Consider the following 25,632-nt stretch of genomic DNA (forward strand, 5'->3'; position numbering starts at 1 on the left):
TCAGCCGGCGGCCCACACATACTGCGCGTTATCCATGGAAGAGCCGCTGTCGGTGCGGTGCAGCCGCTTCTCGCCGGCGGCCAGCAGCAGGCGGCCCTCGCGGTTGTCGGCCAGCTCCAGGAAGACGCCGAGCGGCGCGCCGCCGCCCAGTCGCACCACGCTCACGTTGGCGCCGCCGCCGCCGCCGCCGCTGTCCACGTAGATGTTAGTGATGTTGTCGGTGGTGGTGAAGATGTTCTCGGAGCTGGCGGCCAGCGGCGTGTCGGCTAGCTCGGCGCGCGGCGGGCCCAGCGCGCTGAAGTCGAGCACGTGCAGCTCCGAGATGCAGTTGAGCGAGCGGCTGTTCTGCATGCCGCCGCCGGCGGAGCGCGTCAGTCGACCCGAGGCAGACTTGGCGCGGTACTTGCGGCCGTGTCCGCCGCCGCCGCCGCCGTGGCGGTCTCGCGAGTCTTTCCCTCCGCCGCCGCCGCCGCCGCTGCCACCGCCGCCACCGCCGCCACCACCGCCGCTGCCGCCGCCGCCGGCGTCGGTGGGACGGTTAACGAACCGGCGCTGGAGGCCGCGCGAGAGCCGGCCGACTGGACCGCTCTCAGCCGAGTCGCTCGAGTCGTCATGCGAGTCGCGGCGCGGCAGCTCCTTCACCAGCCCGATGGCCGCCTCGCGCTCGCGCTTGCGCTCGTCGTCGTCGCTGGCGTCCGACGACGAGCAGCTGGTGGTGCGTGAGGCGCGCGAGCGGCGCCGACTCTCCATGCGACGCAGCAGGCCGGGCGACGCCAGCGTGCGCGTGGCTAGCGGCGTCGGCAGCTCCTCTTCCTCCTCCTCCTCCTCGTCCTCGTGGATCTCGAGCAGCTGCGGCGAGCTGCGCACGGCGTGTAGGCGGCGCGGCGGGCCGGCGGCTGCCTTGAGGCGCGGCCCGGCCGCCAGCGACGGCGACGGCGGGTTGGACGAGTGCGGCGACACCAGCCACGACGACGGGCTGCCGGGCGACGAGCTCAGCGACGACTGCGGCGTGTAGCAGTGCAGGCCCAGGTTGGAGGTGAGCGGGTACGGCGCCGGCGGCACGGCGCGCGCCGCCGGCTCCAGCGGCAGGTGCAGCTTGGGCGAGGCGGCACGCGGCCGCGGCGGCACCAGCACGGCCAGCGAGCCGCCGCCGCCACCGCTGACGCCGCCGCCGACGTTGCTGACGCCGCCGCTGCCGCCGCCGGCCGCCGCTAGACCCTCGACCACCACCTGGCGCGCGTCCGCGGGCCGCGGAGGCTTCTGGTCGCCCGGCTCCGCCGCGTGCGCCTGCGGAGGGAGGCACCTGGTTGTCATCTGGGGTCAGGGCACGGCGCGTGGTAACGGACCTTGGCCTGGACGACTCTGAGCCAGCTGGACGGCGGATTGTTACCAGCGCGAGGACGACCTGCCAATAAGGCTGGAAGCCAGTACACCAGAATATCTTAAGAGACGTACATGTCCAGCGTCACCTACAGCCCAATGCAGCATTTCTGCTTCTCCACTACGCACACGTACATGGGAACCCAACGCAGCTTCGAACAAACCTGCGCACCACATCAGCAGCCACCACCATGATGACGGTTATTTTAGTCTTAAGACGCGTCCACATCCGCGATCATTTCGCGCTCCAGACACCAGCGTCAGCGCCGAAGGTCCGGACAATCTGACCGAACGACCGTCATATTTGAGGACCAGTCGACCCGGCGCTGCCTGCGCCGCCGAGCCCACGCCACCGCCGCCACCCTTCCCCTCCCCCTTCACAACGGCCTTCCGTCGTGAAACCCCACCCCGTCGCCCGAGCCGCTTGCTCAGCACGCCGAGCAGAACCGACTGCGTCAGCGGCGGGCTGGACGGCTACCGGCCGCGACTGGCAGGCGGGGGCGCCGCCGCCTCCCCCGCCCTGAGGCGGCAGACACGCGGGGGCGCCGCCGCCACCCCCCATCTGGGGCGGCAGACACGCGGTGCGCCGCCGCCACTCACCTGAGGAGGCAGGCTGAGCGGCCGCGCGGCGCCGACCGGCAGCCGCGGCTCCTGCGGCGACAGGAAGTGCACGCCCGACGACGGCCGCGCGCCCGGCGTGCTGGCTGTCGGTCGGCTGGAGAGCAAGGAGGAGGCAGCGTCAGGGGATACGCACGGACCAGGCCGAGGCAGCACGAGTCAGCCCACCGGAGACGGGCGAAGGATGGGTGATCGAAAACAACCAGAAAGAAACACAGCACAAACCAGTCAGTTCCGCAGCAGTACCGAGCATATTCAGAGTGCAGAGAGGGTGATTCGAGCATGACAGAGACGGATCCGCAAGATCCCATGTAGCTAATATGAACATAAGCGAAACACAGCATATGCAAACCGTCCTTCGGCGACTAGACAAGCTATGGAGACAACTGCCTGGCATTGTCAGAGGGTTATCCATTGATCAGTCACAGTCCCAAGGTCACCACACCACAAGACAGGCAAGGCGGCATCCAACCAATCGCAAGTTCGGACACAATACGGGCGCTCCAGGCGGCCAATGACACTGTCCTGAGCCTGACACTGGCGGGAGCCTGACACCTGACACCGTCCGAAGCCCGCCACCTGGCACTGTCCGGAGCCTGACCTGACACTGTCGAGAGGCGACAGCTGCGCCCCCTGCACGGAGGCGGCCAGCGCGTGGTGATCGCGGGCCGCCTTCAGCCGCCGCTCCGCCAGCAGGAAGTAGGTGGCTGTGATGTAGTTGTACTCGTCCCGGTCCAGCGCCCTACGTCATGGGGTGGCGCGCGTCACACACGCGGCACAGGGGTCAGCGATAGAGCAAGGCCGACTGCTATTCAGTTTGGCAGGCAGCGGTACACATAACGGACACACTGAGATGTTCGGGCACATCGAGCGAGACGCCCTCTAAAAAGGTCGACGCCGGTGTTATTACGCCGGTGTCTGGTGAATGACGCTCCAATCGGCCGGCATCTGACGGTACCTTGTTCATCGGTCAACTCCGGACGGTGACGGCGTACCGTTAACTGTTCGCACGACACGTACAGACGCCGAATAGACGCTGATGCTGATCTGTTCATTACACCGACGCGAACCGCATCATCGTTCAATATTTCAGATCGACCAAGCCCAGAGCTGGCTGCGGCTTTTATATCTGCCACCCTATTGAAATCATTTCAAGGTTACGAAACAGCATCTGTCCATCGAATATGTGTTGCATTCACGCAATGCGCCATGAGGATCCCCGCACACAAGCACGGCTCGGTGTCTGAGCTCCGAGCTCGTGGAATGCCGCCGGCGCGCTAGCCACTCACTCCAGTATCTCCTCGCGGGTGCCCAGCCCGCCGTTGGCAATCTTCTGCACGATGAGCGCATGGTCCTCCTCGCTGAGGTGCTGCCGGGTGACGAGCGGCACGTAGGCGGTGAGCGGATCGCCCAGCTCGGCCGCGTTCAGCCACGGGTCCGACTCGATCTCCTGCAGCGAGGCGCGCAGCGACGGGTCGCGCTGCAGCATGCGGCCAATCAGCCTGCCGGAGAGGACGCGGCGAGGTCAGACAGCCAATCGGATGACGGGACGATGCAGCACACGGCGGCAGTCGACCAATCGCATGATCGGACACAATACCGGCACTTCAGACGGCCAATCGCAACGCGCAGCGACGCAGCCCGCTGAGACATTCGGCCATTCAAATCGTCGGACACAAGACAGTCGCACCAGCAACGAACCACAACAGAGGTAACGACGGAGACTGGTGCAGCATCCATACAACCAGAGTACAACACCAGTCCAGATACATGCGCATGGTTCTCACTTGGCACGTAGTGACTGAGAGTACGGACGGAAACTCTGGCGCACAGATGCACCAGAGATCAGTGCCAACTGTGACGACCTAAAAAGGTCCGCCACCTGCTGGGTGGGGACGTGACCAAGCTCGCCGGACGTTGTGTGAAGCCGACTCCATAAGCAAAAACCGCCCAACGGGCTTTCTCCAAATCAGCATCGATCAATGGCAAACGAACCGGATCATCACCGATGCCAAACTGGTCAAGTGACAGCCTACAACAGTTGCAACAAGCGTGACAGCCATGACTCTTGTCAGACACCGCTGGTCACACTTTTTTATCGCGGGCTTCGTCGATCCAAATACAGTACGATTTTATGAGTGCTCCACAAAACTGCCAGCTCTTTTAACAGACCACAATAATCATATCACCTTCACATTACACTTTAAACAGACCACAACAATCATATCATCTTCACATTACACTTTAAACAGACCACAATAATCATATCATCTTCACATTGCACTTTAAACAGACCACAATAATCATATCATCTTCACATTACACTTTAAACAGACCACAATAATCATATCATCTTCACATTACACTTTAAACAGACCACAATAATCATATCATCTTCACATTACACTTTAAACAGACCACAATAATCATATCATCTTCACATTACACTTTAAACAGACCACAATAATCATATCATCTTCACATTACACTTCAAACAGACCACAATAATCTTATCATCTTCACATTACACTTTAAACAGACCACAATAATCATATCATCTTCACATTACACTTTAAACAGACCACAATAATCGTATCATCTTCACATTACACTTTAAACAGACCACAATAATCATATCATCTTCACATTACACTTTAACAGCTTCCTTCGCCCTTGACAATCACGTAAGGTCAGGGCTCGATGGCTACCCACTACCGGTTTACTCAGCGGCGGATCGAGAGCACCAGCTAAGAGGGGGGGGGGGGGCATCACCGATTTGGGGGACTAGTGCTACTTGGCCCTATCGTCGCTGAACGGAAAGCGATAACCAGACATGGCTACCGTCTCTCCCCCCCCCCCCCCCCCCCCAATTTGTGCCGTTGCCGCTCTCAAGGAGTGTTTTGAAGCAAAGTTTTATTCGTAAATTGGTAACATTTCACTCAAAAACAAGACTTTACCTTTTTGCCCGATCTGCTCCCCTTGGGGCAATGGGGCGGTTGTTGTTCCTTCTGACGGGGTCCGCTCCCAACCCTCACACACAATTCTAACCTATCCGGGCTCATGCTGCCTGACTGCCGGCGCCACCAACAATCAGTGAAATGCAGCACCAACAAAGATGGCGCGTGCAACACGTTTCAAATATATTACTGCGCGTCACCGACGGTCCATAAAATATTGCCATGTCATCGGCTGAGCCTTCATGAAATTAATCATATTTATTCGTGCACCAAACCGGCATCATTTCCGACTAACCAGACTTTTCTGTTGTTGTTGGTTGGAGTCTTGGGGCGCGCCGACTACGGAGGTCATTTTGCGACCAACGATTTTCTCTGTCGTAAAATTGCGGCTAGCTAATATCACAAAAACTGATGACAAACAACACAAAAAGTCAGAACAAGTCCGAGTTTTGACGTCTGTCAATTTGTGGCCATCTGGCGCACTCCGTTTTTGGCGACAAAGTTATTGCGTCAGTAGCCGAAGCGAACGCATTTTGGGATGGGCGCTGGACACCCACTGCAAACGAACTAATATTGTTTACCTCAAAAACGTGTTTATGAAAGTAAATATCAGCGAGCAATCACCGATAATTTTCAAAGCGTCCAGCACTAGGGATGCACTGCCATCGGCCGACAGTCTACCCTGGTCCCGTCCACTTCACGAATTATTTTATGTCTTAACTTGCTGGTTAAGCGAAAGTTACTTGCTGGCTAACTTGTGGTCTGTTCAGCCCAATGCGCTGCAATTGAGATATCCGTTAAATAGCATGATTTTCAATCCACAGGACCAGCTGACCGACGTCACGTGGGCAGCGCCAGTTCCGTAGCCCCAGGGCCAGAGCCAGCCGATGTTACGGACCTCAATCCGCACTACGTGCCACGTGAGACCCGCGCACACAGCGCCCCAGCAGAGCCGAGACGCTCTAACCGTTCGCTGACCGACCGCGCCACACCGCGCCGACCGGCTGGCAACGGCCGCCATCCTGTCCAGGCCGGACGCGGCCCTGACGCCCCATGTCGGGCGAGCGACGCGTGGGGCGCGGCCGTGCCAGCCCGACATGGGAGCCGATGCGTGACACCCACGCAGAGATGTAGGGTACAACGGCGCGCGCAGCACAGAGCCCTCCGACACGAATATTGCGGGCTGAGACTGTCCCGTGCACCATAGTTACGCCACTGCCAATATCCATAAGTGTGTTGGACTTTGAGTATTCCTGAAGGGAAAAGGTACAACCGGTACGTGAGGCTTCCCTGCAATGCGTGGAGTTTTACGTGCGCGTCTTACACTCCATTAGACAAAATGTATACAGCGCAAGACGCCACGAAAGCTCAGAACTCCGAAATAATCGTCTCAGCTGGCAGCCGCCTGGTGCCATTAGCCAGTGTCCGGATCAGCTCCATATCTGGCCAAGGCAGCACATGCGTGAGCACGCCCGCACGCTCGCCGGCCGAACCCGGACAGCGCGCCGCGCGTGTGGAGGCCGCGTGCTCCGCTGGAACCGTCCGCCGCCCCCGGAGGGAGAGCGGCGGCGACGGCGGCGGCGCCCTCGCTCTGCCGGCGGCAGCTGCCGCGGCAAGAGATCGATTGGCAGACGCCGGCCGTCTGAGGACGCCGTACAGACCCCCAGTCTGCTGACGTACCGACTCCCGGATCTGCTGACGTACCAACCCCCGGTCTGCTGACGTACCGACCCCCGGTCTGCCGACGTACCGACCCCCGGTCTGCTGACGTACCGACCCCCGGTTTGTTGACGTACCGAACCCGATCTGCTGCCGCATCGGCTTCATATTAACGTGATGTCGGCTCCACCAAGCACCTCACAAAGCTTTGCACCGTCCAGGCCTCTATCCCTCCTCCGTTCCGACCAGTCCAGACAGACTGCGCGCTGGCCGCTCTTATGACCTTTGTACGCATTCAGTCGACCGGACTTTGACCCGATCGGCCGTTCTCTGAACACGGCGGCCGCCGGCTCGCGCCGACATCCTTCAGTTGCCGGCGACAGACTGGACGTGCGACGGCACTCGGTACCACCTCGAGCTCCGACCAGCCCCCCACACACACATACACAACCATAAACAAACACTGGAGACGCAGGCGTTCGGCGCGGGCCTTTGTCAGACGCCGACCTGACGGCGCCCAGGTCGCCCGACATGGATAAATACGGAGTGGAGTCGCCCGCACGGATGCCACGGGAGGCGACTGCGCGCGGTGAGTCGTCCCCGCATGACGGCTGGCGTGAGCTGGTGCACGGCACCCGCCTTCGCTGGCGACTGCACTGGCGGCCGGAAAGTCAGACAGAGGCAGAGCCTGGAGCACTCCGCGCCGATCCAGTGCGATGAACAGCCTCTGTCTCTAGTGCTCACCTCTCGCACTGCACGCAAACGTCGGACCGCGCAAGTCAGCAATTTAGAAGGTTCTTTAACGATGCACATAGACCTGCTAAAGGCGCCAGCCACAACCCTCGCCCAGCCAGTGAGATTTCCTGCGGCGGGGACTAGGCCAGCCGTCTCCGCCGGGCGGCGCTCGCTCCGCCTGCCTGCCACCGCCGGCCGTATGGCCCACGAGGGTCGCCGCCCGCCTGGTCGGAGCGGGCGTGGCGCGCGCGGGGCGGCCGGAGCTGGCGCGCGGGGCGTGCCGCCGCCTCACCTCAGGCGGTGATCAGCCTCTGCCGCTAACGACGCCGGCACGCACCCTTCCGCCGGCTAATGGGCAACGTCGGAGCCGACGGTCCCGAGGCGGCACCGGGCAGTTCCCGGGCGGTCCCGGGCAGTCCCCCGGTGTTGGAGGAGGACGGATGTTGTCCAAACATTTCTCTGCCACTCCAGCTGGCTGCCGGAGCCGTGCGTTCGCGGTTGACCCATCGATTAAGATGCTTACGACTGCCCCGGAGGCGCGGGGGGGGGGCACAGACTAAAGGTCACCGAGGGGCGGTCTCCAGAGGGCTGCCCGAGATCATCAGGGTAATTCCCTAACGCCACAAGCCCAAATGCATAACACATGCATTAACTACTTATGCAGAAGGACCAGGATGGAGAAGAGCCGTCGCCGGGAAAACACCAGAGAGCGAGGCTCTACAGACCGGCGGGCGGCGGCGGCCGGGGCAGTGTCCTGGCCCGGACACACGACTCTGACCGCTCTCCCGTCTCCGAGCCACAGCCGGCCCGTCGCGATACAGACGTCCGACCGGCGCCGGCCGGCGTCACACCGCGGCCCGTCCGGCCGGTCACTGCCGACGGCACGCGCACGCCCCCGGCGCCGGCCGTGCGCGCCGCGCAACAGCGACGGACGCCGGCTCAACGACGCCCGCGAAATCGAATCGACGCCATACCCTTTCCCCGGGGCTCGTGTCACAAATGACTGGGCCGTAGTTCAAAACATGTCACAGGCAGACAGCGAGCCAAACGACCGCGGTCTATGCAGGACAGCAGCAGACAGACGTGGGACAGCCGCCGGAAAACAAGATAGAAGACGAGGAGTCGACAATGGCGAAGGCATCAACACAAAAATGGACGTACCCGAAGACAGGAATACCAACGGAATGGTCAAAAGCATATAAGAGGGAAATACATGAAGAGGAAACGAATAAACACGAACAAATAAAACAGAAAAGAGAAACATGGGAAAGAAAGCGCTAGCAATCACTCCATAGGAAATAAAAGCACATCAATGGTGAGGAAAACATTCTGAACAACAACAATGAAGTAGGGACGTATGGGTTCATCGGTGGACAAGCGGGAGCAGTCACTCGACGTCCGCGGCCCCAGGCTGGCCCGACGCCGCGTTTCGGCGCCCACCGCTGTAATCGACGTGAAAGGCCGCGGCGCCGCTGACCATAGCCATTTCACACGTCGTAAAACAACCGCGCGAGACGGCGGCGTCGTTCTGAATGCGCTGCCTGGCGTGGGCCCACGGGCGGCGCGCCGCTGCTAGCGGGCCGCGGCCGGCCGGCCGGCGCCGCCTGCCGGGGTGAGGTCTCCGCCGGGGTCACGCGCGGCAGCCGAGCGGCCCACCTCACCGCTCTCTCCGCGACCGAAGGGCGGCACCCGGCCGTCGGCACGTGGTGACCTCACGTCCGGCGGCGACGCACGCCAAACACGCGCCACGCCGGACCCAGCGAGACACGGCGGGTGGCGGCCGGCCTGCGACCGGGCGTGACGCCCAAGCGCCGCCCGCTCTCGGTCTGTCCGTGTGGACACCTTCTCCGCCGGCAGCCGGTCCCTGGTCGGACGTGGCCGTCCGCCGCGTTCGTCCGGCATCTGCCCGCCTCCTATCGATCCACTCTTGCCCCGTCCGGCCGTGATAAGTCCGTCCGTGACCTCCGGTAATCCATGCGTCGGTGGCCCCGCGCGTGTCTGTTGTCATTGAGCGGGGCAGTCGGCGCCCAGCCGGTCGCATCGGCGTCGACGGTGACCCCCGTGTTGGCGTCTGCCAGAGGCATGCCAGCATCGGGTCTCACCAATCAACACAATGGCCAGCGCGCTCTGACCGGGCCGGCGACGCCTGGTCGGCGCGTGCCCGCCGGCTCGCGGCCGCCTGCGACGGCGTGTTGGTGTCCCGGTGTCCCGCATCTGACGATCCCGCCCGTACAGAGGGAGGCGGAGGCGGCGGTGGCGGTGTATTTCCGTCCAGCTGTGGGGACGACAGTCACCGACCCCCCCCCCCCGCACGCCTCAGGGGGCGGGGGCACGGACACGGAGGCCGCAGGGCGCGCGGAAGTGACTCGATGCATCATCCCGCGCGGGAGTGTGTGGCAGCACGCGTCGCCGCCGGCGAGCGCGGCCCTGGCGCGGAGGCGCACCAGCAGACACGGGGCCAGGCAGGCCGCGGCCGCGCCCGCCGAGCGGCACTCGGCACCGATCGGAAGTGGACCGGACGACCACCGCATACAGCTGAGCCCTGTGCACAGGCCTGCGCCATCACTTCGCGAAGGCAGCCGTGACCGCTGACGTGGCCGCCCCTCGCTCCCGGCCGTGCGGTTCGCCCGCTCGGTGATTGGCCGCACCCCGGCGACGGGACGGCCGGAGCGGCGCGCGCACCCGCCAGACCCGGTCCCAGTCAAGGGCCGTACGTCAATGGGCGCTATTACGCGGCGCGCGCGCTGAATGCACAGCGCGATCGCGCCCCACACGGCCGGCAAGCACGCCACGGAAGGTGCGGACCGTGCACGTGCCGTACCCCTCCCCGACCACCCCCACCACCAACCTGGCGCCGTGGGCGGCCTCGAGGGGCGGCCGGGCGCGCTCACCTGCGACAGCCTTCGGAGACGGACTCGGGCACGCGGTACTTGCAGTCCATGATCATGGTGAGCGTCTCGCTGTCGTTGGCCTCTTGGAAGGGCGGGTAGCCGCTCACCAGCATGTAAAGCACGGCGCCCAGCGACCAGACGTCTGCGGAGGCCATCCCGGTCATCAGGTCCGGGGCGGGAGAGAGGGGAGTCAGGGTCGGCGCTGCAGCCCGGGCTGACGGCACCGGCCGGATGTCGGGTGTGACATACTTTGCAGTGGCTGTCGGCGTCGGCGGGATGTCGGGGTACGTGACATGGCGCACGCCGTGTTTGGACGCGTCGCCACTGGGGACCGAGCACTACAATCGGCTCATGTGCGACTTCACTTTGCGCTGAACCGGGCTCAGTCACGCACGCGCCAGTCAGGCTTCACGAACGGAACACTGCGCGCCCGACCGGCCAAATTCACAAACGTCATGCATGAACCCGCGTTCGACGAAGGCGGGCCTGCCGTGCTGGCGGGGGAGCCTCAGCTTGTGTTGTCAGAACTCCACATAGAAATTCGCCCGATGAGGTCGAGCCGCCTCCACACCACGGCGGACAACTCCACATCACCAGCGACAGCTCCCTTGGCACCGGTCAATCGCACCTCACCGGGAACATTAGGCCTATTGGCGTCAGGTCAATCCCACACGCGGCAGGCGGCCGCGTTCCTGACTAGGCCCGGCCGGCCCGCGCCACTCACCAACCGACGTGGGATCGTACGAGTCGCCCAGCAGGATCTCCGGCGCGCTGTACGCCAGGCTGCCGCACGACGTCTCTAGCTTCTGGCCCGGCAGGAACTTGTTGCTGAAGCCAAAGTCAGTCAGCTTCACCATGCCGAGCTTCTCAAAGAAGACGACGTTCTCGGGCTTGAGGTCGCGGTGTACCACGTGAAGCTTGTGGCAGTAGGAGATGGCCTGCACGATCTGGCGGAAGTACTTGCGGCCCAGGTGCTCGTTCAGACCGGTCTCATGCTTCATGATGTAGTCGTACATGTCGCCGCCGTCGGCAAGCTCCAGAATCAGGTACAGCTTGGTCTGCGTGTCGATCACCTGGCGAAAGAGACGAGCCGTCCGTCAGGGGCTGGTTCGGCAGCCAGACGAGCCGTGGGTCAGGTCAAGGACTCGTTCGGCGGCCAGACGGGCCATCGGCCAGAGACTGGTTCGGTGGTCAGACGAGCCGTCGGTCAGGGGCTGGTTCGGCGGCCAGACGAGCCGTCGGTCAGGGGCTGGTTCAGCGGCCAGACGAGCCGTCGGTCAGGGGCTGGTTCGGCGGCCAGATGAGCCGTCGGTCAGGGGCTGGTTCGGCGGCCAGACGAGCCGTCGGTCAGGGGCTGGTTCAGCGGCCAGACGAGCCGTCAGTCAGGGGCTGTTTCGGCGGCCAGATGAGCCGTCATCAGGGGCTGGTTCGGCGACCATCTGAGCCGTCAGTCAGGGGCTGGTTCGGCGGCCAGACGAGCCGTCGCTCACGGGCTGGTTCGGCGGCCAGACGAGCCGTCGGTCAGGGGCTAGTTCGGCGGCCAGACGAGCCGTCGGTCAGGGGCTGGTTCAGCGGCCAGACGAGCCGTCGGTCAGGGGCTGGTTCGGCGGCCAGACGAGCCGTCGGTCAGGGGCTGGTTCAGCGGCCAGACGAGCCGTCGGTCAGGGGCTGGTTCGGCGGCCAGACGAGCCGTCGGTCAGGGGCTGGTTCGGCGGCCAGACGAGCCGTCGGTCAGGGGCTGGTTCAGCGGCCAGACGAGCCGTCAGTCAGGGGCTGGTTCGGCGGCCAGATGAGCCGTCATCAGGGGCTGGTTCGGCGACCATCTGAGCCGTCAGTCAGGGGCTGGTTCGGCGGCCAGACGAGCCGTCGCTCACGGGCTGGTTCGGCGGCCAAATGAGCCGTCGCTCAGGGGCTGGCTCGGCGGCCAGACGAGCCGTCGGTCAGGGGCTAGTTCGGCGGCCAGACAAGCCATCGGCCAGGGGCTGGTTCGGCGGCCAGACGACACGTCGCTCAGGGGCGGCTCGGCGGCCAGACGACCTCACCAGACACATGGTCGCTGGGTCGGCCTGCAGCTAGCGTCTCGCACACTTCTGACCGCGAGTCCATCACCTGGCGCCCGACGCAGACGCCGGAGCGCGCCGGCCCCACGCCGCGGCGCGACCTTTCAGATGACACATCGACCGATGGCCGGTCACGAAACAATTAATCCCGGCCATGACAGGATCGACCGTCACAGGATCAATCGGGTCGGTCGGGCGTCTAAACACGCCGCCGGCCCGTCCGATCGCACTCGGGATCATTCGCCGCCGACCGACGCGCGCGACGGCCGCACCCGACGCGACTGAAGCGGGGCACACGACCCGACAGCGGCCGGACCTGCCATTTCCGGCCTCATTCATTCATTCATCGGCCAGTGCAGCGATCGCACACGGCCCGGCGAAGGCGCAGAGCTGCAGCGTGCGCCGCGACTGGCCGCGATTGGCCTGCGCCGCCTGCCCGATATAGAACTGGGCTGCGTGGGGTCAATGCCGTGCAAGGCGTTGCTGTCGACGCCGCGGGCCGGCCGGATGACGGCGATTCTCCGCGATATCGCCGGTTCCATCCGACCAATCAATGCCGGACCGGGACCGCACAGGACTCAGACCACACGAGGCCGACCGAAGGACAACCCCTGAGGTCACCGAGGCCCGAGGCCCCGTTAACGGGTTTTATTTTTATCCAGCAGCCTCGCCTTATCAGAAAAGTGGTCCACTGTGGTCCACAAACTGTTTGGGGCAGACGGCACGGCCTCTGAGGTCGTTTACCGATTTGATTACCGCACGCCGCCGGGTTCACAATCCCAGTGCCATAACGCCCGTTGGGCTTTATGTTCCTCCACTATCGTTCGAACGGGCCGAATCGCGGAGAAAGCCGTTCGGTGGCGAACAATAGCACGGCCAGGCCTGTCCGCTGTGGCCCTCTGTCGTCAGCTGACATGCCACACGTTCGCTGGGTGATACAGTCCGCAGCGATGCCTCCGGCAATCGAGGCTACCGAACTGCCGCCCGCTACATTCAAAATCAGACGCGGCATCAGCTGAGCATCGAGCCGCCGGCTCTGGCACGAGTCACCGCAGCCTACAGACAACAATCAACGCCGTAGTTACGCATTGGGCAGCCCAATGCCACTTCAATCTCGTTCATAGCCAGCTTGAAAGAGAAAGGGGAGCAATAACCAAAAACTTTGTTTCTTATCGGATTTGAACCGCTTTCCTCTCAATATTGGAGGCTAACAGGTGTTGGTGTCGGTGTTGGTGTTGGTGTGGATGCTGGATGTGGATGTGGATGTGGATGTGGATGTGGATGTGGATGTGGATGTGGATGTGGGTGTGGGTGTGGTGTGAGTGTGGATGTGAGTGTGAGTGTGGGTGTGAGTGTGAGTGTGGGTGTAGGTGTGGGTGTGGGGGCCTCAACTGAATAGGAACTACACCAACGAGTATAACATAACAGGTCCCCACCGCCGTGCAGGGATATTGCGATAGGTGGACACGGAGCAACGAGAGCTGGCCGGACGCGAGGCCTCACTCCGGGGCCTGCCGCGAGGCCGGCGGGTGTTCCCGGCTCGCGGCCGAGCTGACCGGCTCTGCCCACCACCGACGTCCGCCCAGACCTCAGTCGATAACTGCGCGGCGTCGGCACCACGCCGCGAGCAGCTGATGACGTCTCGCGGACGGGACGTGGCGTGAAATGCCGCACGCGCCACCCATGCTGCGCCACAGCACCGCTGGCAAAGGTGCTCAGGCAATAGCGCGTTGTGGTGCTGCCAGCACAAAGCACAATATTTCCGGCACAATTTCATACTCGTTTTATTTATAGATCACCCCTCATTACTTCCTATGCATGAATTACCGTAAATAGAACTCGCCATACAATTCATTGCATTCGCTGTAGGCTACATATGTCCGAAGTTAATGTCTGAAAAACATCAGATGGCAATGGCGAATGTAAACAAAACGCCGGCCGACAGTCTCAACTGACATAGATGCTCGAATTTCAAAACTCATTTATGATACAGATCATCACACTTCATCCTGGACACATAACTTCTGGAAATGAGGACGACCAATTCCTGTGTGGGCTACTTATTTCCCACATGATCACTCGAAAAACTCAAGCTAGCCAGCAACCCGATATGGTTCGTGCTATAGCCACGGCTCGGATTTACCCCGTATTTCTAATACGCTGCCCGCTAGCGCAGTGGGGCTGATTCCGTGAACGTCCAGCGAGCGGCGCGTCACCACGGGGCGGGCGGCCCCGGCGGCCGGCCCTCAACAAATACCCCGGCGGCAGCAGCCCGGCCGCCGAAGCCTTTCAAACCAGGTCGGCAAAAACGGACGGCAGCCGGGCCGGTCGCGTCCGCACGCCGACGCTGGACAGAAAGGTGGTTCTGAGTGATTCAGGTGAGCGGTGTTTCCGGAGCTGAGAGCTGGTGCTGCCCCCCCCCCCCCCCCCCCGTTCCCCCGGGACGCAGAACCGCACAGACGACGGGGGCGTGGATTCTGCGATCTAGCCGCGTGGCCAGACCGACCGCCACGCGCCACGCTGTCGACTACAGCGGGCTCGCTCGCGAACGGGACACGCCCGACACCCGCTCATCACCATGACAACGCGTAACGCCACTGGAAGGTCCAGTGCGTGTTTCACAGCAGTAATTGCCTCCCACGGACAGCGTTGGTCATTTGCTATTTAAACGGAATACGAACGTTTCATGGCTCGCTACTCGCTAACTGTACATCGGATCATTAGTACGACGCCTACCGTTCCCGTCGCTCGCAACTTCTACGGTGTTAAATGCCTGGCGTCCATGTCCGGGCGACAGCCGGGATTTTCTGAAGGAGGGGGGGGGGGTGGGGGTCTCGGAGCTTCATAAGCACTCATAAGAGAACCGAGGGTGCCGTCCACGGTGCTAAAACAAACGAATGTAGTCTTATGGGAGGGGGAGGGGAGGGAAGGCTGGGTCCTCAGGTACTCCACTGGGTGCACCCCTGGTCACTGTGAGCTTCAACATTGCGTAAAAACGCACGATGCACATTATCGCATCAAACTACTTTGGCAAAAATGTCCTGACGGTGCAAGGCTGCGTTCATGGTGGTTCATTACGAGGAAAGCTAATGCAGTAACGTTATCACGAGGGAGAAGTTCCTTATTAGCTAACCAGTAGCGTTAATCAAGATGTGCCACAAATACTAGTAACGGTAGTTCCTGCATAGCAAGCACCCCACAACGGGACGTCCAGTGCACGGCTCCGTAGAATGACAACCGGGGCCGATGAGCTGGCACCAGGAATCCAACGCGCCTCCACACCCAAGCCAGTTTCGGCAGCCCTTCGGCGCTCACACACGCCGCCCTCTAGCGCGACACGACCTATCGCCACGTCCTGCCGCCACACCCGCTGGCCGCTGCCGGTCTGGCGTGCGGAAGAGGCGCCTACGCCAGGTTCGGGGACAGCATGCTCCCCGGGGTGCCTCCGCCGGGCTCAGGGACAGGCTGCTCCCCGGGGTGCCTCCGCCGGGCTCAGGGACAGGCTGCTCCCCGGGGTGCCTCCGCCGGGCTCAGGGACAGGCTGCTCCCTGGGGTGCCTCCGCCGGGCTCAGGGACAGGCTGCTCCCTGGGGTGCCTCCGCCGGGCTCAGGGACAGGCTGCCCCCTGGGGTGCCTCCGCCGGGCTCAGGGACAGGCTGCTCCCTGGGGTGCCTTCGCCGGGCTCAGGGACAGGCTGCTCCCTGGGGTGCCTCCGCCGGGCTCAGGGACAGGCTGCTCCCTGGGGTGCCTTCGCCGGGCTCAGGGACAGGCTGCTCCCCGGGGTGCCTCCGCCGGGCTCAGGGACAGGCTGCTCCCTGGGGTGCCTCCGCCGGGCTCAGGGACAGGCTGCTCCCTGGGGTGCCTTCGCCGGGCTCAGGGACAGGCTGCTCCCTGGGGTGCCTCCGCCGGGCTCAGGGACAGGCTGCTCCCTGGGGTGCCTTCGCCGGGCTCAGGGACAGGCTGCTCCCTGGGGTGCCTTCGCCGGGCTCAGGGACAGGCTGCTCCCTGGGGTGCCTCCGCCGGGCTCAGGGACAGGCCGCTCCCTGGGGTGCGACAGACTGCTCCCTGGGGTGCCTCCCCGCACCACCGGCCGCCGCCGAGCGCGAACGGGGAGAGCGTCGCTGCCACGTCACAGGGCGCCCGCTCGTGACTTCCTCCGGAGCCGGTCCGGGCCCGGTCTGACTGGACCGGAAGCGGCGGCCGTCGCCACGATCCTGATCACCACAATGGGGATGGCGGTGGTGATAACCGCCCCCACAATGAGCGTAATCGATGCGAATACGGTTGCGACCGTCCATCGCGTTGCAAAACCGACGAAAAACGCGACGAAACGTCGCGTTGCAACACCGACTGCCATCATCGCTATCATGGGCGCTGCTGGGGCCCTTTGACCCAATGTTGTTGCCGCGAAGGTCGCGAGCAGACGTCTGAGGGCACATCGGGCGCAGTGCCGGTTGCGGTGAAGGCACGAGGAAATGAACGCTGTGCAGCCATGCTGCACGACTGCTGTCTGCGCGAGTTCATCGCGAGAAAACAAGCGGCTGTTGCCACAGTCTGTTGAACAGCGCCGTCACTCTCCGCGCCGGTCGGCGGCGCCGGGGTCCGGCCCGGCTCCCCGCCCCTGCCCCCAGACCGGCTCCAAGGGCGGGGCGTCCTCAGAGGTCCGGAAGACGGCCGGCCGGGCCGTGCTCGCCCGCCGCCGCCGAACGGAACACCGTCCGGCGCCCCCCCCCCCCCCCCCCCCCCCCCGGTGTGGCTAACGACTTTATTCCTGCGGCGGCGGCGGCGTTCGGCGCGCGCTGCCGCCGCTCGCGACAGCCGGCCGCCGCCTCCGGTGCCGGCCGGGGCGGAGGCGGTTCGTGGCCCGGAGCAGCCCGGCGCCGGCCAAATATATACCCCCTGCGCAGGCAGACGCAGCTGTACACAACTCGGAGCAGGGCGCATATACATTCAGACGACAGCAGACAGCGACGGAAACAAACCCCGACGAGGAAAAGACGACGACGACGCCATCGCAAAACAGACGCGCCCCGGTGAAGCCAGCCGCCACAAAAAACGGAAGAAGTTTATCGCTGCCAATCAAAACAAGCCTGGCCAGCCGGTTTCGGTTCGCGGCGGACAGCGAGCGGTCCGCTCGGCGAACCGCTGGCCAATTGCTGGGGCCATGCCGTACCACGCATGCGCGACCAACGAGCGATCACGAACGGCCGGGAAGTAGCACCGAAAAAGCGTGTTCCTCAAATTGACACCATACAGACAGCTTGGCTCTCGCAGGCAATTCACCTGAAGACTCCATAAAAACGTCATTGCTATCGCAAGCAATACCTCAGCACCCGCAAGGTGTCAGGACGCAGATAAGGCAGACCTCTCGGCCGGGGAGAAACTCACAGTTACGCGGTGTCGTAGAACATATCAGTTTTGATTCGCGTCTTTACGTGTACCACCATGAGCTTAATTACAACTAATCCCATGATTGACAACCCGAATCCTCCACACTCTCGTAATTTTTGCACCCATAATAACGGGTTAGCGGAAAGCCTCGCGCCTCAGGGACGTCAAGCCATGCCCTGCTGTACCGAAGACGGCCAGGGCACGGCTGACAATGGCGACAAGGTGTACGGCGGCCGCAAGCCAAGTCCTCAGCAGCGCGTGACGCATCCAGGACGGAATACGTATCGGAAGAGCCGAATGTCTTCTCCGTAAGCAGTGCATGTGACGGTGCCCGCGTGCGTTGATGCGACACACACTGGGGCCACCGCTCGAGCAAGGTCGACAGCACCTCCCCAGTACCGACAGGTTCACGCGGCATCAAACCATCAAACTCAATTTTGACCACAAAGATCGCACGGTTGAGTCGCGCGCTGGCCCTCTTAAGCCTTGGCTACACATACGTCCGCTCCATGATCGCGACCACCTTGAACGGCGACCGCCTGGAATACAGAGCTGGTCAGGGTTTGGCTGAGCTCAGACGGAGGGGCTGCTGAACTCCTGACCAAATGGCCTGTGACTGTCAAAGCTTGTCTGGTCAGAGTATTGGATGGACATAATGTCCTAGCCAACATACATTAGGAGTTGGATACTGACGTAAGAAGACGACTCACCCAATACATAATGTAAGGACCGTCCTAAGCGGTTGGCTATCACAGGCTTTTTATGAGAGATACACATGACGAAAAATACAAAAATGTGTTAGAAAGTAAACACGAGAGAAAACATTCAGATCCCATGCATTTTAATCCGGCCGTTGGCGACGTCACATGTGTGACGTCGTTGCACGTGCCGCCGAGACGCCGACGCCGTTGCGTGACGCGCCGTGTGACGCCGCGTGGGACGTGAGGTCCTGGTGCGGGAGTGCAGAGACACCCCGGCCGCGCGCGACCCTCTTGACCGGCTAGACGGCGGCCCACGGCCGGGCGCAGGGCGGCTCAGCATCCGTCAACATGCCGACATTAAGCGGATTACGGACCGCCCTGTGCACACGAGATAGCCGACCCCAGGTGGCTGGCGCGGCCGCCAGCAGCCCGGCAGCAGCATGCCCCCCCCCCCCCCCGCCCTCGCCCCGTCCCGCCCCCCGCCGCCGGCCAGCACCGGACGACCCTTCTCCGAGAGCCGGCACGTGCCACCACCTCCTCAGGGGAAAGGGAGTAGGGGGTGGGGCAGGGGGCGCGACCCGCCCGTGACCCTGGTGGAGGGGACGCTCGGGTGCGGCCGGCGTGGGCCGGCCACATCCCGGCCTTGAATGTGCATTATCTGATAAACCTCTTCTGACATGCCGGCGCGCGCCCCTGGCTCAGACCACGCACGGCGGCGATACCTGACGCGCCCCTGCGGCCCGAGACTCTCGCGATACCGAGCCTCCCCCCTCCCCTCCCCCCGAACCGAGCGGGACGTCTGGACAGGGGGCCCGACCGCCGCGTCTAGACCAGAACCCGGAGAGGTGCACTACACGGCTCGTGACCAGCGGCCCTGGAGAGACGGGTCCCATGCCCGCCACCAGAGGAAGCACAACACGCGCGGCCATGGAGAGATGTGATGCGAAGAAGCCTAGGCAACAGTAATGGAGGAGTGATGCCCACAGACTGCAATAAAGACACATGTTCAAATGCCCACGTAGAAGTCTGGAAACTGGCAGCACACTACCTACGGGGATTAACCACTCCGATGTGAGCTGGCTGGTGATCATGCGTGGTTCACTTTACGACGCATCCAACTGCTGCACGCCTCCTGGCGCACCACGTCCTGGCGTCAGTCCTAGCGAGGCATACTGTGGCGCACGTGGTGGCAAGCCCCCGGTCCGGACGCCACAACTGACGCCGGCCTGCTTCACTGTGCTGCCGCCGAGCCGCGGCGCGCCCCGCCAAAGGTGCCCAATGTGACACAGGCACGTGCAAGTGATCTAGGATGGCTGCATCGCACGGATCAGTAACGGATGTACAAACAGCGCGGTTTCTACACCCCCGTATTGCCGTCCAGCAGCCATCCCATGCTACACTTTAAGCCTACATGGTGTGTTTCCATCTCAGCAGACTTACCAGCCACCCCTCCCAGCGGGCTGGGGCCAGCCTCACAGCCGCGCCGCAGCCGCACGTCCAGCTCGCGCCACTGACGCCGTCACCGCCAACTGTCCGCTGGAGTCGCCCCTCCCCGCCCAGCGCCGTCAGCGGGCGCTCACTCACCTCGTACAGGCGGACGATATGCGGGTGCTGCACCAGCTTCATGCAGCGCACCTCCTGGAACAGGTGCTCGCGCGACACGGGGTCCAGCTTGGTCTTGTCGATCACCTTGACGGCCACCCGCTCGCCGGTGAACACGTGCCGCGCCAGCCGCACCACAGCAAAGTGGCCCTTGCCGATGGTGTGCTCCAGGTCGTACATGCCGGCGATCTTGCCCACGTCCTTGCCGCGGAAGCTCATGGCGGCGGCGGCTGCGGCAGAGCGGGGCCGTGAGGGGGCAGCCGGGGTCGGGGCGGGCTCCGCAGTGTGGATTTTAGATGAGTAACAAGGCCTTGAGAAACACTACCGCTAGACAATGGATTGCCGCGATCGATATTACTACTCCAAGCAGAGGTAAAGTACCGGGATAACCCACGTTTATTCACATGCCACAAGCAGAAATATAGGGTTGCTGACACTTCTTTTCTGCAGGCAAATTTTCACATAAACCAGGAAGACTCATGTACTGGAAAACAGCATCGAATGACAGAAAACTGAATCAACAGCAACAACTGCATTCAACGAGCAACATGACAACATAACGTAAGCAAAAATTACAGAGCTCACTAATACGACGGCCCATACAACTTTTGCAACCCTTTGGTAGCTCACAACTTTAATTTTCAACGGCACTTCTCCATATTTGTGCAAGATACACCGACAAAGTTACTTGCGCACAATGTCGGCGATTTACAACCATGTTTACCGCCATCGCGTGAAGTCCTGGTCAGCGGACCGACACGGGCGCATGCGCGTATCAAGCGCTTGTGTTTGTAAATGAACATCACACCTAATCAAGCCTGGCTTTTCACAGCACTGATGTTAACACTTTTGTTGAGAGCAACAACCGGCGCGCGAGGTTCATCAACCTACACGCACGCACGCACGTACGCACGCACGCACGCACGCACGCACGCACGCACGCACGCACGCACGCACCCACACACACACACACAAACGCGCCGTGGCCCGCCACAAGCTGCTCTCCAGAAGGCGCAGAAAGTTAGATGAGAAAGCAGGGGCAGGGGGGGGGGGGGGGGGCAGCGTCGTCGGTGCGAATAGCTGGCTGACCGTCGCGTGCAGCGTGCGCGTTTTCAGTGCCGATATTTGTGAGGTGATTGGGTGTGGAACACGGAACCTCGTTTGATGTTCGTAGCGAGCTGCCCTCTCAGGGAAAACAGGGGAAACGAAAACAGAAGAGAGAATTCGAGTGAAGCCTCAGGATCTCCTCGACACTGTCCATATCGACCGACGGACATTATCACAGTCCCAGGCAGGGAAGGCTTCCTTCGGGCCTGCCGGAGCAACGTTGACAAGGCTTCACAGTGGGAGTCGACTTGATTCCTGAAACGAATCAGGTCGACTTAGGTTGGGCACTTGATTCCTTTCAGGAATCAACTGCCCAGCCTAAACTCCTGAACTGCCGGCCCACACAATTACAAGATGAAGATGACCTACGACCATTTGTCATGCCTGTCCTCTGAAGCGACATCGCAGGAGAGTCAAGAACATCGTTATTCCTGGTTGGCAGCAGCGCCCGATCGAGCCCAGCAGTGGTCACTCCGCACTTCACCAACCATCGACGATGGCCTCAGCCCTCGGCAACGGCTCCTATGAACTGGCGATCGACAGAGGTTCCACCAGCCGGTCACACAGATCACCAAGGAGAGCCACTGCGGGAGAAACCAGACAATGCTTCTCCGCAACATTCAGCCTAGTGGACCCCTGGGACGGCGAACTATTATCCGAAGATGGAGGGGAGAAGGTGGGTCAGCTTTCATTGCAACAGGTCCAGGAGTCGCCCAGCCTCTCGAAGTTCCGAAGCTGGACAGCGTAACCAGCGCAGGGGCAGCCGTCGCCGTCGTGGAATGTCTGGAAGGCTGAGATTCGACAAGACCTCCAGGCGACATCCGTACTCCAAGATCGCTGGCAGGATGCAAACTCCTCCAACAGAAATTGGAGACACACCTCCAGCACTTAGCTCGTAACTATAACTGGTACAAGAAGCAGCTTTGTCCACTTGCTTCAGTCCGTTTTTGGAACCAAATGCTCGCATTGTTGTTTCTGACTGTCATTCTCATTATTCAAGCATTTCAAGAGAGCATGGAGACACACTGATCAGGGCACATTTTAAACTAAAGTGCATTACAACCAAAGCTGACAATGGCAGAGGTTTCTTTCAGGGATCACGCCGTCGCCTTTTGCCGCGAGAAACCGGCTGAGGTTCAGCCAAGCAAAGGTTGCCATGAGTTCTTGGAGTTCACAATCATTCCCTTTAATGAAGAACTTCTGTGGGGAAGTAAGATTCCCTAACTCATTTTCTCCTTTATATCAGATAGTTCAAACACAATTCACAGTATCACCATCTACAGTGGATGCCAAGTGCCTTGTCTCTTTCATTGCTGTTCTGCACACCACCACATGGTTCTGCACTTCACTGGAGGTGCACAAAACTGGGGCTTTCTGCACAGCTTAACAAGCTTCCTAGATATTGCAATATCAAATGCCATCTCCAAGAAGTTTGCCACCACATGGTATTTCAATGGAAACTGGCTAGTCTGCTGTTCTTCAGCAAGAATGTGCTGTGCATGGTGAGTAGGATGACTGTGATGCTCCAGGAGCAAGGACTGGAGTGTCAGCCTCTGAGTGTTCAGGTGGGTCTCATGTCAAATGTCTTACAAAAAAATAAAACATTGCAGACCCCATTTGCAGTCAGTGGAAGTCCTGAATGTCTACAGAAGCAAAATGGACTTCCTGGCCACTAAAATCATGGACTGAAATATAGCACCTGTCATCAAGGATGCCAAGAAAGCCCTGCATGAGAATGATAGTGGCAAATGATTCTACCAGGAGAAGTGTGGCACTAATCAGAGCATACAGGTACTAATGACAGATGATGTACCAAAACAACTTGGAACAGTGCTCTTGCAAGTTCTGTTCACTGTGACCAAGAGATCCTTCCAAGGACCAAAAGTACACGGAGACTGAAATCCTGATCAGGAATAAATAAAACATAGCTCTAAACAGGCTTCAAATGCAGAAACTCCTGCAAAAGCTTTGCTGAGGCCTCAGTGAAAGCTAGGAATCAGTTTTACTGCATGGCATAGCTGTAAACAATTACAGTAGAAGCCTGTTTTGCAGTGGTAAATGCCAGATCAAGGCCATCCTTTGCACACACAATTTTCTCCTGGATGTAGCAATCAACAAACATCTCTGAAGGGTTTTTAAAAGGGGTGTTTAATATGTGTATCAGGCTTTGAACTAAGTCATTTTAAGGGTCATTCAGTGCAGTTCACAGCCCATCCTTTTGAAGACATCACAGTCACAAGACTCCCTTCCACACATCAGTGTAGCCCTACCCACCACCCATCAGGCAACACTTCACACCACTCATCAGGATCCCCCTCTCAACACTCATTAGGAAAACTATACCTACCAATCATGAGGCCAGTTACAAAGTATGTGCAAGTTACATAAACAGTAATATATAAGTTGGTCCTGAGATCAATAACCTTGCATTCTTGCAGCTTATGAGGTGCATGAGCACTATAGACCAGAAATATATATATATATATATATATATATATATATATATAGATATACATGGAATATATTGGCAGCATGCTTTCTTTGATACATGTTTGATTAAAAATAGCTGCAGACTTAGCATTGACAGGCTTTTTGATGCATCGTTCTAGTCTCCGGGCCTTTGACTTGGCGTCAACGCTTAGAAACTAGAATGATGGATCAAAGGCTTAGAAACTTAGAAACTAGAATGATGCATCAAAAAACTCCTCAATGCTGAGTCAGCAGTTATTTTTAAGCAAACACACACACACACACACATATATATATATATATATATATATATATCAATGTGATTTTGATCAGGAACAGATCTTTTGGCTTAAACAAATAATTTCCCCAAGTAGCATGGTATTCAGCATTGTTTAATCATGTGTGCAAGTTAACATCAATTTAGTTAGCAATAAAAGATCAGAGACAACATATGATGTATCAATTAAAACAGAGGCTGAATATCAAAACTTGAACACAAATATCAGGAACAGAAATAAAACTTCAAATAGGGCAGATTTATCTTATACCAAATACCATTTCAACATTCAAAACTAGGACCACATTAATTATTTACATATTGAATCAATCCTAAATCTTAAGAAAGCTACAAAAATAAGAGGTTGATCTTTTACACATGTTCAGGAGGTGGCAAGGATGGAGATGTTGCATGGGATATTGTATGGGAATAGCAATCTTAAACTTGCTGCCAAAGATGTAAGTGGTTTGAAACCATTACGCAAAGGAATATCACAAAAATCAGTGCTATTTTATCCTATAAAGACGGATATGCCAAGCCAAATGAATGCAACACAAAATACTTGCATATCAATCTGACTTAGACAATCTAGTGCAGACAGTTTAGCAAGCAGACATGGTATCTGCTTTCACACTTGCAGGTTCTGTGATTAGGTACTTAGGTCAATCTGCGGGAAACATGGCATCAGTGCACTAAACCTTGCACACAGTTATGATGATTTAAGATCAGGCCAAATTGTGCTGGATTTTTGCATTGCTACATGTGTGCATTGATTTCACCTTATCTAAATTACTATCCATACCATAATCACATGAAACATTTGCTTCTTTACAGACTGAAGTAGGTGGTGACCATGTGCTGGGTCATGAATGTGCAGGTTTATGACAACAATGCACTGAAATTGCTACTGTGATGTTGCTGATACAATGAACATGATAAATACCTGCATTTCTTCTACCTTCATACATACTTTTAAAAGCAGTGGCTCATGCAACATGCTAACAAAAATTAATGAGGTACACAAATTAGCCAAGCAATCAAATGAAGATCCTTTTGACCAGGTGCAATGCAACTCACTGGGAAATTAGGGTTCAAATTCAATTCAAATATGGTTTCTCTCATTCACAGCAAGGGCTTGTGCACAATGCCTTATATACACAGTTTGAGGGGCAAACTACCCACCATGTAACATTTGGGTGACTCCACCCTCCTGCCTCTTGACCCCTGCTCCGCCGCAACCGATTCTGATTGGATTTTACAGCTTAGCACATTTTTGTCCGAGCGGATGCAACATACGCGACCTCAAAACGGTGCCACTTACCCTAGTCCTTTACGCAGTGCATATGCCTCGAAGAAGTCTCGCAGCGCCCTCCCCTCCTTCTGAATTGTTTACCTCGCATAACAAATTCACTTCGACGGATGAAACACCAACTGACATGCGAGTACACCGTTCTCAAATACGCGTAACCACAAACCGCCCCCACCCCTCATCAAGAAAATAGATTACTCCGCCGTCTGGTTTGCGAGGATTGTAAAATGCTTAGTGAGGTGAAGGGAAAGATGGCAGCACAGATCTAAACAGGATATTACTAACTTGGTATTTTTGAATGCCCAAGCTTATTATGATCTATGAGTAATGAAACAGATGGCCAAAACAAGTATTCAAGTGACACTGAAAAAGCTTCAGAGTTTTTTCATCGTCAGAATTGCTTGCTTTTGTTTAGGGTCAGATGCCAAACCATGATAAACGTGTGTCATATTTAAGTTAACATCTCAGAGCTGAAAC

At 59.2% G+C, this 25,632-nt stretch overlaps 1 protein-coding gene across 1 annotated transcript; it reads right to left on the reverse strand.

Annotated features, from left to right (window-relative positions):
• LOC119094837 (SNF related kinase) lies at positions 1-25,290 on the reverse strand. The gene is made up of 10 exons (XM_037217755.1): positions 25,168-25,290; positions 19,976-20,223; positions 10,965-11,313; positions 10,241-10,382; positions 3,288-3,500; positions 2,600-2,740; positions 1,981-2,095; positions 698-1,056; positions 166-244; positions 1-114 (listed from the first exon to the last, which is right to left on the reverse strand). The coding sequence occupies exons 2-10, from the start codon at positions 20,210-20,212 to the stop codon at positions 1-3; spliced, it is 1,749 nt and encodes a 582-aa protein (XP_037073650.1). The 5' UTR covers positions 20,213-20,223; positions 25,168-25,290.
• Positions 25,291-25,632: the final 342 nt, after the last annotated feature.

This window comes from Pollicipes pollicipes, unplaced genomic scaffold (genome assembly GCF_011947565.3).
Source record: "Pollicipes pollicipes isolate AB1234 unplaced genomic scaffold, Ppol_2.1 Scaffold_4140;HRSCAF=4873_pilon_pilon_pilon, whole genome shotgun sequence".
Classification (NCBI taxonomy): Eukaryota; Metazoa; Arthropoda; class Thecostraca; order Pollicipedomorpha; family Pollicipedidae; genus Pollicipes; species Pollicipes pollicipes.